Below are 14,590 nucleotides of genomic sequence, written 5' to 3' on the forward strand. Positions count from 1 at the left end.
CAAATTATATCATGCACTGAGCTTCAAAACGACACCGTTTTGTTTGATGAAAAAAACAGGCACTCGTTTCACGCCGTTTCGCAAAAGGTAACTCTATTATTCAGTTTCATTTTGAATACACTGTTGTTTTAGTTCAACACAACTACAGTTTCATTTCGATATAACTACAGTTTCATTTCGATATAACTACAGTTTCATTTGACATTTACACTCTCAAATATGTGAAAATGTTATTTAATTTTATTTGATATACATTATAGTTTCATTAAAGCACAACTACATGATCATTTTGATATAACTACAACTTCATTGCACAATATACACTCAAATATGTGAAATGTTATTTAGTTTCATTTTATATATACTGCAGTTTCATTTCACCACAACTACAGTATCATTTTGATATAACTTCAGTTTCATTTGATAATATATTAAATAATACGTGAGACAGTGTCAATTTAGATACATTGTAGTGTCAATTTAGATACACTGTAGTTTCAGTTGGTAATTAACACACCAAAAAATGCGCGCTCCGTTAACAGTAACGGCGCGCCGTTTCTTTACTTAAAGAAACGACGCCGTTTTTACTGCGATGCACGTGCACCGCGGTCCACGATATAACGACTAGGATTGGATCCCTTGTGCGCACATAAAAATTAGGATTTGACTGATGAACTGATTGTATGACTTGCAATTTAACTCCTTAGTAGCTCTAGCAACGAAATCCTGTGGGCTTAGGATTAACCCAGTGAATTTGGAATCACGTATAATATTAATCCTGGATTGATTTTTTTTTTTTTTTTTTTTTTTGAAAATCTCCTGGATTGAATTAACAATGTATAGATTATAAATAAAAATTAATCGTTTGATTTGATTTGCATCAATTAATTTTATGTCCAACTTTATTTGGACTGGATTTTTTTTCTTTTTTTATAACGATTTTTCTCACTACAATTCTTCTACAATTAATATTCTCTTATTTTTTATATAATAGGAAAACACATCAAAACAACTACTCAATAGAGAAGTCTCTACAGTAACACTTACCAATTATAGAATAGCAATGGATGTTGTCTACATCCTTTCTCATCTGATTCTCTTATATATTAATACCCTCAATCATTTATAGTAATTAAGGAGGTTACTTTCTCTATATTAACTATTCTCGTGATTACTATTAGAACGATAGTGGCCCGAGAGGAGTAGGATATTTGCCAGCACGTTCCCATCCATTGTCCTTAGTTGGAAGGCATCTTTTACTCCATCAATTTTTATACAGTACAAATACAAAGCTAAAAATTAAAATCAATTCATTCAATCTCTACCTATATGGATCAAAATATCAAATTAATTGCATTGCTAATTTGCTATAATGGGATTTCATAATTTAAACGATTTTTTTTTAACAAATGCTACACAAAAATGTACCTTTTTGTTTTAAATTTGAAGTCATTTAAAATCCGGTGATTGCTCATCACAGAACACCAAACGGTCGCCTTTCCGGCAAAGCCCCTGTTCGCCGACGTGATCCACCACCTTCCCGTAGCTATACCGGAGCGGCATTCTTCCGGCAATTCTGTGAAACTCCGTAATACAATCCCCTCTCCTCTTCCTATGCTCCCCTCTCCTGCTACTCAACCCCACCCCCCTCTCCTCTTCCACCCCGCCTTCGTTCCTCGGGTCACCCCAATCCCTCACCCCTCTCTTTGCCCCCACCAGAACTGGCCCCGCGTTGGTTGAATCCGAAACGACGACGTTCATCAGAATGTCTTCGCAGTTGTTCATTCTGTCCACTAGCCGGAGCATCTCAGGCGGAGTTTCGCAGGTGTACTTGTAGAGGTACTCCGATTTGAAAAGCATTATCTTCGTGAGGATTATGGAGTACTTATCGTTGCGCATCGTGTAGATCCACTTCTTCTCCGACAGGTCGTAGTCGTGGGACCGGGCGAAGAACCCTACGAGGCGATCCGGATTGGATTTCCAAACGTTGAAGGCGAAGTTGATGGAGTCGATATCGGGCTCGACATCGTCGTCGCAGACGAGGACGGCGCGGGTGGTGATCGATTTCTGCGGGTAGAACCGGAGGTTGAGGCTCGTAGATGGCTGCCGAATCACTGAGATTGAGGCGCCGCCGGTGGAGATAGATGTGAGGTTTTGCGAGAGCTCGGCTAGGGTTTGGCTTGAAGTGGAGGGGTTGCTCCAGAGAATAATAACGGCAGAGACGGAGGCAGTGGCGGCGGAGTATGTAGCGGCGATGGAATGCAGTAGTGGAATCCGATGCTCGGAGTAGCCGTTGATCAGAACAGTCAATTGGTCTGCCCACAAAGCCCTAGAATCCCGCGGCTTTCGACATGGATCCGCTCCGGAAAGTGGCCCGATTCGCAATGAAATCACACAAACAGGCATAAACAACAATTCAATCACAAATAACAAACAGATCACAGCTCCATTCATCGATGCTAGTTCTCTATGGACATTTAGGCGACTGGCCATCGAAGAGAAGGCTAATATGCGCCGGTTTTCATCTAGTTTACTCCGTCCGTATATACAAATATCAAAAAATTAATACACAGTGGATGCTTTTTTGAGCAGAACGCAGACGAGACCGTCTCTTAACTGCATAAAAAGAATGAAAGCTAAGAGAACAAGTACAGAAGATGATAACGGCGGCGACGGAATCCGGTATTCAGAGCAGCTGATCAACGGTGAATTAGTCTGCTCGTAAAGTCCTTGCGTCCGGCGGCACCGGCAGATGTTCCTCCGGTTCGTGGCTCGATTAGCAGTGGATTGACCCGACGAGGAACGATACAATCAAACGGATCAGAGCTCCATTATGGGGATCTAACCTAGGTGACTGTAAGTTGAATGAGATGCTAATATGCGCCGGTTGTCTTCTACGGTAATATATACAGTGGTTGCATTTTTGTAATACAGACAAAAGCTAGGGGCATATTTAGGCCAAAGCCAACTACATAGAATGAGAAGCAGCCTAGTTGGTCCCACAAATGTAACATGCAAAATATCACCTATAATTTTCTTTGAGCATTATTGATTCTGTTATAATGCACTATCTGTTTATAACTACTTTCAAACTCAAACTCACAATCTCCCATGTGAGAAAACAACTTAGTACCATCAGACGATAAGGTCATTATATATATAATCTAATATAATAATATTTACATTTACTATGATAGGGTTGCATTCAAATACAAACCCCCTTAAAATACAAACTTGAGCTCGTGCACACATTAACATACTTACATGCACATCGCGTAGGAGGAAAAATCACAACCATCCATCAAAGCTCGTGCACACATTAACATACTTACATGCACACAGCGCGTAGGAAGAAAAAATCACAATCATCCATCAAAACTTGTGCACACATAACATACTTACATGCACATTGGGCACACTGCCAACAATATCTGAGATTAACTCGTGCACACATTAACATACTTACATGCACACAGTTTGTATTTTAAGGGGGATTTGTATTTGAAAATAATCCTACTATGATATTTTAGAATATAATTATAAAATCATAAATAAATTACATATCACCACAGATGCTATAATATCAAAAAGTACAACTTATAGAGGTAGCCCAGCCATTATTGGTCAGACTAACCACAAAGTTTTAAGTTTGACTTCTAGTGAGAGTGGCTTATTAGCCTTTTTAGTTTGAGTCGGTCACCCAAAAAAGTACAACTATATATGATATTCGCACAGTACATGTTCACTGGTAAATGAAACAAGTATAAGTGTTGATGGTTGCAGAAGTGCCAAAGGCTAAATACACTAGTGTACATGGCTGCACCATTAACATGTTCCTATTTTACAATTCAATGAATCCTTTTATTTAGACTCGAAGAATACCTTCTGAGAAACAATTACGACTTCTGGATTTGGCGTAACCTGGAAATTGTCAGATCGGCGCCGCCAAAGCCATCCATTACTGCATTTGCGCCAGTGAACTCCGCTCTAGCTGTCACGCTTCAAATCACGAAAGGACGAAGCCAAGAGAATGGTTTCATTCACATTAGATACGAGGGTTTCATTTAGTCGGTCAATGACAGTTGTTTCATAACTAAAACTTGTTATTGTTACTATTATTACTAATTACTAATTTATTGCCATCTGGTCCAAATATTGATTTCAAGTTACCTGCTCCGAACAACAACGCGAGGCATGCCAATTCGCTCAGCGGCAGTAACCCCAGATAGACTTCCCGCAACAAGAATGCACTTGTCGACAGGCGTGTCAGCATATTCTGCCCCTGCCCGCAATGCAGCGACAATATTTTCAAAGCTGTAGAAGCAACGGGCATCAATAAATTTGGCCAACTACATAATGCAAATTGTTAAAGAGTCTCACATTGATAAAATAAGAGAGAATATATGGGTTTATAAGGCCATAGATTAGACTAGCTAATTGGTTGGATTCAATCTTTTAGTGTGGTTTGGCCATGTCCATGACCACATTCAGGATGCAATTTTACACCTGCTTGGTTTTGCAGTTCTAAAATGACATTAGAACTACAAATGACCGTTAATTATATTCAGAGGTGTATTAATAATGACCTCCAGTGCATATAGAGTAAAAAGGCGGACCAACCTTTCAGTTGAAGTCGTATCAATATCAACACTCAACTTCAGCATCGAAGCTACCTCCTTTGCAATTTTCTGCTCCTCGGCAGAAACTGGTTATGACGACATATAGTCATATATATTAGCATTATTACTAACACGTCGGTGAATATACCATAAGACCAATTCACACACGGGAAGTTACCTGCTTTATTTGCTTCTTTAGCCAATAGCTCACCGAGATCAGAAGACACTCCTTTACCAAGTACAAGTTGGCCATAAAAACTTCGCTTTACCTCTTCATCCCCAATTATCTTCATCTTTGACATTCGATCACTCCCAAGCTTTTCGACGATGGATCTTAAAATCAAATAAGAGATCAACAGCGATAAGAGCACAATTGGTCAGACCACGAGGTGTCCTGAGCAGACCCTAACTGTAAGAGACACCTTTAAGCCCGTACCATACTCAAACTAATCCTCGTTCGCACCGGGCCGGCCCAATTAAGGGGCAAAGTGCTGGCCAGATTGGTTTTTCCAAACGATAGGGGGTTCGAACTCCCGACCTCATAAGAGCACAATTAAAGCAGTAGAATTTCACCTAATTGGTTTAGTGTTGAGACATATTCCCTCGAGACGTCAATTCTATCTATGCTACAAGAATTCAGTGCATCTCGATCTAGTTCAAATATTTTGCGAGAACAGTTTATTTACAAATAAAATAGAAGTACCTTGCGACCTTATCCCCTCGTTTACTATAGGCCGTTAGCATAACCACAGGTATACTTTCTTCAAGTGCCTCATCAATAAAACTGCACGTAAGTACCCTGTAAGTCTTTCATTCGAGAGAGATAACACAGCTAAGGACAATCCACAGATGCTTACGTTTCGACCCCTGGCCTTAAAGGTAATGTTTTTGATATAACAAGATCATCCAGTGCATTTTTCTGCCAGAGAATAACTCAAATTAGCTCTCTACTCGAAGAAAACAATTGAATAAAATTTCATTGTGTGGACTCCCAACTATGAGAATAAATACGCAAAGGAAGAAAATCAAAGGAGAAAAATAAAATATAACAGCGAAGAGCACATTGCAGCTTGGTGAGAACGCTGAAAATGAAGCAAAAAGATCTAGAATAGCACTATTCTCCACTTCAAGAACAGATAAATCAATTATGATAAGTTCATGTTAATATATCGTATCAATGCACGTTTTAATCACTGAAATATAGCCAATTGCCTTTTCACGGAGAACTCTTTTCAAAAATGCTTCCTTCTCGTTTGTAGGTAGCGATGTTGGCCAGCCAATCTGCACACAGTAAAATAGCACTTGAAAAGCCCATAAATGCCTGCCTGAAACTTTAAACAATAATGTCTTGATTTAATTAGATTCAAACATCATAGATTAAGTAGCTCACCCTGTTAAAATATAAGATCAACATCCTCTCCTCATCACCAATGCTCTTCCTAAAAAGAAACACTTATTATTTACGATGATTTGCTGATTTATAATTCTTATAAAACAAAATAAAATCAAGTCTGTTAAAGCTTCGTACTTTACAAGATCCTGATAAACTGGTTGAGTCCAACTTGCACAGTCCAATCCAAGCTTCTGAAATGCTGAAATTAGAAAGCAAACCAATATTATAGACTCATGGATTGATATACTTGCGGGTTGATCATGGCCATAAAGATAAGCTTTTTTCAACTTTTTTGCTTTTTCTTTTATTATCTATATGCATAGGAAATGCTATTACATAGAATACCTACACTTATAACCCTTTAGTTGAATTTCATTAATTTTGGAAAAGATCCCCACCTACATTGAATGCTTGCCGATTGCCAAAGCGATAGATATCCATCAGGACCCTGAATGAAAAGAAACTTATAAGAGAATAAAAGGAAAACTAAAGTATACAAAGAACTCAAGAAGAATCATATAAGGATTACCAACTTTTTTTCAAATTGGGACCTAAGCTACAAGACAATGCCACTAACAAAAATCAGCCTAATTTAAACTCAGATTAACAATCCCATTTGCAGATAACTTCAATTAAGTTCAATTTGCTAATCGAAAGTTCTATAATGGAATTGCATTTACTCGATGGGGAACAGTAACTAAAAAAAAAAAAAAAAATTACCCTTCAACTTCAAGAAGAAGAGCAATCTCCTGGCATGGGTTTTCTTGAGTGTTACTGGAGAAGGAGGTGGAGGCGCTGAAGCACACCCTGCGGCTCCGAAGAGCGGGAGTTCTTGGCGTTATAAGAGGGAGATAAGACAGCGACACAAAATTTTTCCTATGAATTCTGTAGAGCTTAGCAGAAGTAGTAGTAGCGGGAAGAGTGTTCAGAATTGCAGAGGAAGCGGCTTCCATGGATTCTGCTGCCGGAGATTCTGCTGGAAACTGGATTTTTCTGCGTATAAACTCTGAAGGCTACTACGCCGGTGGTTGTAACGTTAAAGTGACGGGTAGGAGGAGATGGGCTTGGACAGCACATAAGATTCCAACTTTTCACAAAATAATAGGTAGCCCATTTCATTATATGAATGAGAAAGCCCAAAATATTGGACCATTACACTCTCTAGCCAGTTCTTATACTATGGACACATCTTGCAAGGTGGACTCTGGTCCTAAATTGTGTATTGTTAATATTAGAATTGTGAAATTTTAGAATATAAATTGTGTTTTTAAATTTTGGAGATTTGTAAATACAATACACACATACAGAGTTATCACAAATTATGAACTTTTAAAAGATAAATTGTGAATATTTAATATATAATAAAATGTGAACCTTTGAACCCATATCCACCTTGCATGTCCACAAAATAATTTGCCCTCTCTAAGAGTTGTTATACCATGGACCAAGATCCACCTTTCATAAACGACGTATAAATTGTGTATTTTTAGTATTGGAATTGTGAATTTCTAGTATATAAATTGTGTTTCTAAGTCAAAACACATAGAATTTGTGAATACAATACAAAGTCGTCAAACCCTAATATGTTAATATTGTGTGATTGCAGTATTTGAAAGGAACTTGTGAATACAAAACAAGGTAATCAAATTACATATATGTCAACATTGTGTGTTCGTAGTATACAAATTGTGAATTTTTAAAAGGTAAATTGTGAACATTTAGGGCTCATTTGGTTCGCGGAAAATATTTTAAGGGAAGTGGAATTGGAATTCCATGGAAAAACAATTACTAGGAAGATGAATTTCATTGTTTGGTTGGTGGAAAAAGAATTACTGGGAATACTAATTATATTGTTTGGTTAGATTTGGAATTGTAAGGAATAATGAGTATAAAGACATATATGCCCCTACAAATTAATAAAAGTAATATAATTAAAAAAGAAAGTAAGGGTAAAATAGGCAATCTATTCACTTTTTCTTCCCATCTTCCATGGAAAACAAAATCCTTGATCCAACCAAGGATTTTGTTTTCCTCAAATTTGAGGAAAATGAATTTCATGAATCAAACACTAGAAAACAACATTTTCCTTCACTTTGGATTGGAAAACATTTTCCATGAACCAAACATCCCCTTAGGGTCCGTTTGGAAAGCAAGAAAATGACTTTTGGAAAATGACTTATTTTCTGGAAAACATTTTCCTTTCCAATGTTTGGCTGCACAAAAGAGAACTATCTTTGTGTGTTTGGTTCATTTTCCAGAAAATAAGCAAAATTGTATACTTCACCATTTTGATTGTTATAATCGAGCAAAATTATAAATCACAAACAATAAATTTATTTTAAAAAAAATAAAAACATAAAATTGGACTGGTTTCCATCGCTGAAAACCAGACCAAAGCACTGATTTGGTGGTTGAGAAGGAAGCGGCTTTTCATACCCACAGCTGGAAACCGTTTTCGGTGGTTGAGAAGGAAGCGGTGCGAAGAAGGTCTCTGTGGTCGTGTGAAGAAGAAGAAGGAAGCGGCACGAAGGTCTCTGTGGTCGCGCGAAGAAGAAGCGGAAAATGACTTCACCTAAAAAAAAAAAAAAAGGAAAGTCATTTTCTGTAGAAGTGCATCAATTTTTCATTGACTAAACTTCATATTACATTGACTTTAGTATTTTTTCCTCCTTGACAAACACTGAAAATCCGGAAAATAATTTCCTCCAGGTTTCCAATCACATTCTTAGTATGTAAATTGTAAACATTTAGACCCGAGTCCACAGAATAATTTGCCACTCTCTAATCTCCATTGAATCCCATTCTCAGTATTGATCTAAATTCTTCTTCAGGTTGGAATTTACTATCACAATTTTCACCCTTACTCACAGTGTTATATGAAATCACTTCGACTCGACATGATTATGCATAAATAAATCACGGCGAATACCAACTGAGTTGTCCATGCAAGCAACTACTAAAATCACATTGCCCCACTCTACCTCTCACGCCAATAGGTGGTCTGGTATGGAAGGAAACAACATATATCGTTATTCCTATTCCTATCCCCGTAAAGTAAGATAGTTCAAATTCATTGACCTTTTTTTCGGGTATGAAATACTTTCTCATCGATTAAACTATTTTGACACGCTCCATCCCCATCATAGACGGTGAATGAGGCTACTTAATTTGCTCCCGAGCCTTAGGCTCCCACTCAATTCAACATCATCAATGTGCTTATGGTACTTAGGTCCTTGAGCCATTTTGACCATAACCCCATAGATCAATTCAAACTAGTCGATCTTTTAGTAATAATAAATCAATCTAATTTTTCATTTTCTAAAATAAACGGAATTTAATTTACAAGACCAGTTGAATTTGATCTTTGAAAATCAAACCAAACTAGATTGAACAAATGCAGCCTATCTTCATGCATACATGTTTTTTACACATAAAACAAAAAGTTACATATAATTTTACAATAATTCTTCATACCCTTTGTGTACTAGGCTTCGAAATTTTGCCGAGGTTATGGTTTTGCTAACCAAAGACAATTGATTTTGAAAACTTCTATAAAAACAAGTAAACAACTCTGGTAGCCAAATTCCAACTGCTAGCTAGTAGAGGGAACAATGAATCTGTTCACAATGTTAGTTATAAACCAAATATAATTGAACTGAAATTTTAGTTTAACTACGAGGTGGTTAGAAAATTGGTTATCAAACATTTGTTAATTGTTTCTAACTACTCCAAATTTTTGGAATTGTTTATATATGTGTTTATGTATAATTAATATAAATAATGATAAATTATTGCAAAGAGCCATGTAAAGTAGTGAAATATATTACTGTAGTAAAGTAAGCATTTTCTTCAAAATTTGCTAACAAATTCATAAATTTATTTATTTATTTAAATTTTAATTTATTCTCTCTATATATTATGTGTGTGCGTGAGAGTGAATATAATGTAAAGTTTAAGACAAAACTAATAATTATTATACATCATGACTTGGACCAAAATAGTAACTCTGTATTTTATAGAACAATTAAGGATGGCATTTGCAACACAAGGTAAGTATGTAACTGAATGATTGGATATTAATGCTATTTAGAAATAAAAATGTTTTTGCTTAAAAAAAAAAAAAACTTTTTGACTACCCTTATTCCTTGAAGAACACAACCTTCAATTATGAACAGTACAATTAGAGTACATAGTCCAATCTCTTTAATTTCATTGTGAATACTCCAACTACTCTAATCCCGTAGAGTACATAGTCCAATTTCTTTAATTTTAGTAAGATTATGCATGGGTAAATTTTAATAGGATTAGCTATCAGTAGAAAGCATTGTAGAACAAGATAAGAAATGGCTAATTGTGAAAACCTTGTAATTCGCACAACACCGTACCAATATAATGTTTTATGTTTGTGATTTGGTTGTTGAATATCATCTAAAGTAGGAGGTTGCTTGGAGAGGGATATAAGGAATATATGTCTTTTTATAATAGTATTTATGATAACATTCAATATTGTAAAGTAAATTAAATAATAAAATAATATTTATAACATCGTTATTTAAATTAATTAAAATTATATTGTAATTTAAATGGATCAAAATTTTTACCTCCAATTAAATCAATTTACTCTTGAATGCTTACTAAACTACAATATTTTGACATAGGCAATGAATAAATAACACAAAATATTTAATATGTAGATATCTCCATAATTGAAAATTGAAATGATCTTAATATGGCGTTGATTGGTGTAGAAGTATTTTTTACACAAAATATTTAATATGTAGATATCTTCATAATTGAAAATTGAAATGATCTTAATATGGCGTTGATTGGTGTAGAAGTATTTTTTTGACCTATCATTTTTTAAACTACATTTTGTCTATTGAAGATGATGAAAGACAGGGTAAATTATTTAATAATTAAATTTAATCATAAACTATTTTAATAATAATAATTCTAGTAAAAAATAAATCAAATATTTATAATTTTAAATAGCAAAATAGCAAATAAACATAAATTAAAATATCGTTCAAATAAGTAAAATGGAAAATATTAGCGCCATACCTTGAGATAATAGGACCCATTTTAGACCTCCCCCCCCCCCCCCCCCCCCCACCCCTTCTTCTTTTTTTTTTTTTTTTTTTTTTTTTGGGAAAATATGATTATAACCAAAACCAATATATAGGTTCGTATTTCTATAAATATTATTGTCAAAAAAGTGTTTTTAGCTGCCTTTGACAAATCCAACCGCTACTTTATTCACCGTATTCTCTAGTACACGTCCCCACATGTTCGATCTAGTCATGTTATATGCTCTTTTTTTTTTTTTTTTTTTTTTTAATTAGCAGTCGCTATTTGAATGTATATATTGAATTATTTGAGTGTGTATATTTAATATAAACTCTACTCATACTTAATAATTTAGGTGTGTGTGAGAAAGAGGATTCAGGTGAAAACAAACTCCAAAGTAAAAGTGATATCTAATTTAATTTGATCCATCAATTTGAATAGATAAAAGGTTGAGGTTCTTGAAAAATAATGGAAAAAGGCATTGGTCAGTTTTATAAATATTGCTAGCGAGTTTTTAATGAGGCTTGAATATATTTAAATAATTATTTATATATCTTGTACTCTTTTCTTGTATAGATTTTTCTCACAGAATTTTCCTAGCGAATTTTTAATGGTGGCAAGATTATGGTCAAATAATGTCCAAATGTGAGTGTTATAAATATTATATTTATTGTGGACATTATAACTATGTAATTATTTATCATTATTGCATTCTTTAAATACATTATATATATGGTCTTGTTTTATTTTGGAATGAAGATACAAATATCAACGCTCTCAGATTTTTTCTGTTCTTTATTTTTCTTTCATCCTTTCTCTACAATTCCCCTTTTCTTGATCTATCGTGTTAGAACTAATGAAAAATTTAAATTTAACATACTTAACGTTTTAAAACTTTGTTAGCTAGAATTGACATATTTCAACCAAACGTATAATACGACCTCTGAGCATGCTTCCCCCTTTAACCATTTCACAATATGTTCAATGTACCATAAATATTTCAATTCCTAAAGTTCTTCTTTCAAATTTCACATAAATCTATCCAAACAATATATAGAATATAAAAATCTTTATATATTCATATTCATGAAAGTTTCTTCCTAAATACAGAGCATGGGCTAAATATATCGCAAAATTATACATTTAAAAAAAAAAATTGAAATTTCACATAAAACTAACCAAACAATTGGAGAAAAAAAAAAAAAAACTAAAAGCATATTAGAAAATGATACAAAATACATCATTTTAAAAATTTTATCGTGGCCAGTCTACATGGAAATAGTAGTCATCATTTTCGAAAAATCTCCATATATTGCGTAGCAATTATGAAGGGGCAAAGAGAATGAATGATTAAATGGTAAGACTTTGATTTTAAAAAGAAAATGACAAAAAAATAATTATTAATTAATTAACGGAAGTAGCTTTTCTGTAGAGAAGTGAGCCAGATTAATCCAACTCAAATTAAAGTTATATTATTTCTATTTAATTAATTAAATAAATTTATGGATACAACTCAAAGTCGTTTTGGTTTTCTTGTCACCTCCGGCGCACATGATCCGAGTCGTCGCATGATTCAATGCATTGAAACATTGTGGCCATGACAATAATACAAGATTATACTAGGATTAACAGGTAATTATGTTGACCGTGCATGCATGTCACTGGAAATTAAACATCACACAAGTAACAAGTCAGCATCATCATCATCTTAATCCAGGCGTAATAATCATTACAAATTTGAATATAAGTTTTGTCTTTAGCTTCAAGCATGTCATACACATGGCAGAAAAATGAGTAAATCCGTCGCATAGTCTTGATTTCATAATTATAAGGTTACAAATTTAACTTTTGAAGAAATGGTTTGTTTATAAAGGATAGGTTACAAATTTAAATAACATACGCTTTACAGTCCTTTATATGTTATGGTCAAAGGATAGAATTTATCTATCCACGGCACATTCTTGGAGAATTATTGATTGAATTTCATAATATGATCGTTAAGTGGCTAATTGACACATGTCATGGAGCTGGCAAGTAGTCAAAAGCATCGATGACTGTCCGGCTAATGAGAAACCATGAAGATGCATGCGTACATACATTACATAAGTTTCATATTGTTTCTCACGTACCAAGCTACCTTATAAGGTTAGTTGCATGTGGTTTGAGTTGGAAATTTGAATCCATATATAGAAAGAAAGAATGACGAATAATATAATCAAACGCAAGCTAAGAGCTTTGAAAACCTAAACATGCATGTTGATGAATTTGTGGTTGTTTGATATCTCTATACAGCTATACTACAAACAATAGTAAAATCATAACCATAAATGGAAATGATTGATAATGTTTGTTTAATTTTACTAAATTTAGACGGAGGTAATACTACATTAATATGTACAAGAACGAAAGGTGAAAAACAACGGGTTAATAACATATGAGATTCTTTATTTATAGTGATATTTTCGTTTTTCAAATCTTTGACTAATTACTAATGTGATTAATTTAATTAGTTTATTCACTTTTTTATTTAAATTACTATGTCCTTATTTAGTTGTCATTCACACCCTATTATTTTGGGTTACACGTGAATATATATATATATATATATATATATATATATATATATATATATAAAGAGAGAGAGATGAGTTCGGGTGCGGGGATGATCCCAGGTACGGTCATACGGTTAGATTTGAACCGTTGATCAAATATAGATCAACGGCTCAAATCAATGAAAATTTTAAAAAATGCGTGTCTGGAAGAAAGAAGCAAAGTTAAAAATGACGCACCTTAAGTGATAGAAACATGCACCTTAAGTGTTGAACAATGCACCTTAAGTGTTAAAATGGCGTACCTTAAGTATTAACATCGCGGACCTTTAGTTTATAACAATGACGCACCTTAAGTGTTAAAACAACGCACCTTAAGTGTTAAAATGACGCACTTTAAGTTTTGTTCAAAAGTTTTGTTATTGAGGGTCTGAGCTAGGGGTCTGGCGGACCCCCTCAATTCAAAAGTTTTGTTCTTGAGGGTCTGAGCTAGGGGCCTGGCAGACCCCTCAATTCAAATGTTTTGTTCTTGAGGGTTTGAGCTAGGGGTCTGGGATACCCGTGACTCTGACCCCTTAGTTCAAAAGGAATACCCGTGACTCAGACCCCTATATATATATGTTTAGGATTAGGTGCACATGCCACTTCTCGTGCGAAAATGCGGTTTATGCACTTGAAGGCTTAAAATCATGCACTTGAAGGTTTTAAAAATGTGCACTTGAAGGCAAAAAAGTTGCATTCGAAGGCAAATAGATGTGCAATTGAAGCAATTTATGGTGCCAAAAATGGATGTTATTTAACTTAAGTGTTATTAAACCAATTACCCATACAAATCGTTTGTAAATCTCACAAATTTCATTAGATATTTAGTTATATGTTATTGAAAAGAATGCACAAGATATAACAAATACTGCCCAGAAGTTGTGCACTTGAAGGCAAAGAAACATGCACTTGAAGGCATA

At 34.5% G+C, this 14,590-nt stretch overlaps 2 protein-coding genes across 2 annotated transcripts; both read right to left on the bottom strand.

The window, feature by feature from the left end:
• Positions 1-1,293: 1,293 nt before the first annotated feature.
• LOC109164991 (glycosyltransferase family protein 64 C3) lies at positions 1,294-3,020 on the bottom strand. Its single transcript, XM_019313566.1, has one exon. The coding sequence runs from the start codon at positions 2,491-2,493 to the stop codon at positions 1,450-1,452; it is 1,044 nt and encodes a 347-aa protein (XP_019169111.1). The 5' UTR covers positions 2,494-3,020; the 3' UTR covers positions 1,294-1,449.
• Positions 3,021-3,660: 640 nt separating this feature from the next.
• Positions 3,661-7,050, bottom strand: LOC109164989 (haloacid dehalogenase-like hydrolase domain-containing protein At3g48420). The gene is made up of 11 exons (XM_019313565.1): positions 6,733-7,050; positions 6,411-6,460; positions 6,148-6,211; positions 6,010-6,058; positions 5,832-5,900; positions 5,477-5,538; positions 5,323-5,403; positions 4,798-4,952; positions 4,621-4,705; positions 4,171-4,314; positions 3,661-3,999 (listed from the first exon to the last, which is right to left on the bottom strand). Exons 1-11 carry the CDS (start codon positions 6,963-6,965, stop codon positions 3,897-3,899), a joined length of 1,095 nt encoding a protein of 364 aa, XP_019169110.1. The 5' UTR covers positions 6,966-7,050; the 3' UTR covers positions 3,661-3,896.
• Between the last annotated feature and the right edge of the window lie 7,540 nt (positions 7,051-14,590).

Source organism: Ipomoea nil, unplaced genomic scaffold, assembly GCF_001879475.1.
Source record: "Ipomoea nil cultivar Tokyo-kokei standard unplaced genomic scaffold, Asagao_1.1 scaffold3069, whole genome shotgun sequence".
NCBI lineage: Eukaryota > Viridiplantae > Streptophyta > Magnoliopsida > Solanales > Convolvulaceae > Ipomoea > Ipomoea nil.

Bases quoted from the DNA above. Each gene is read 5' to 3' on its own strand.
- LOC109164991 (XM_019313566.1), bottom strand. From the start codon at position 2,493: ATGGCCAGTCGCCTAAATGTCCATAGAGAACTAGCATCGATGAATGGA.
- LOC109164989 (XM_019313565.1), bottom strand. From the start codon at position 6,965: ATGGAAGCCGCTTCCTCTGCAATTCTGAACACTCTTCCCGCTACTACT. The intron at 6,059-6,147 runs GTACGAAGCTTT...GTTTCTTTTTAG, and splicing joins GTTTATCAGGATCTTGTAAA to GAAGAGCATTGGTGATGAGG. The intron at 5,404-5,476 runs GTAAGCATCTGT...ACTTACGTGCAG, and splicing joins TTAAGGCCAGGGGTCGAAAC to TTTTATTGATGAGGCACTTG.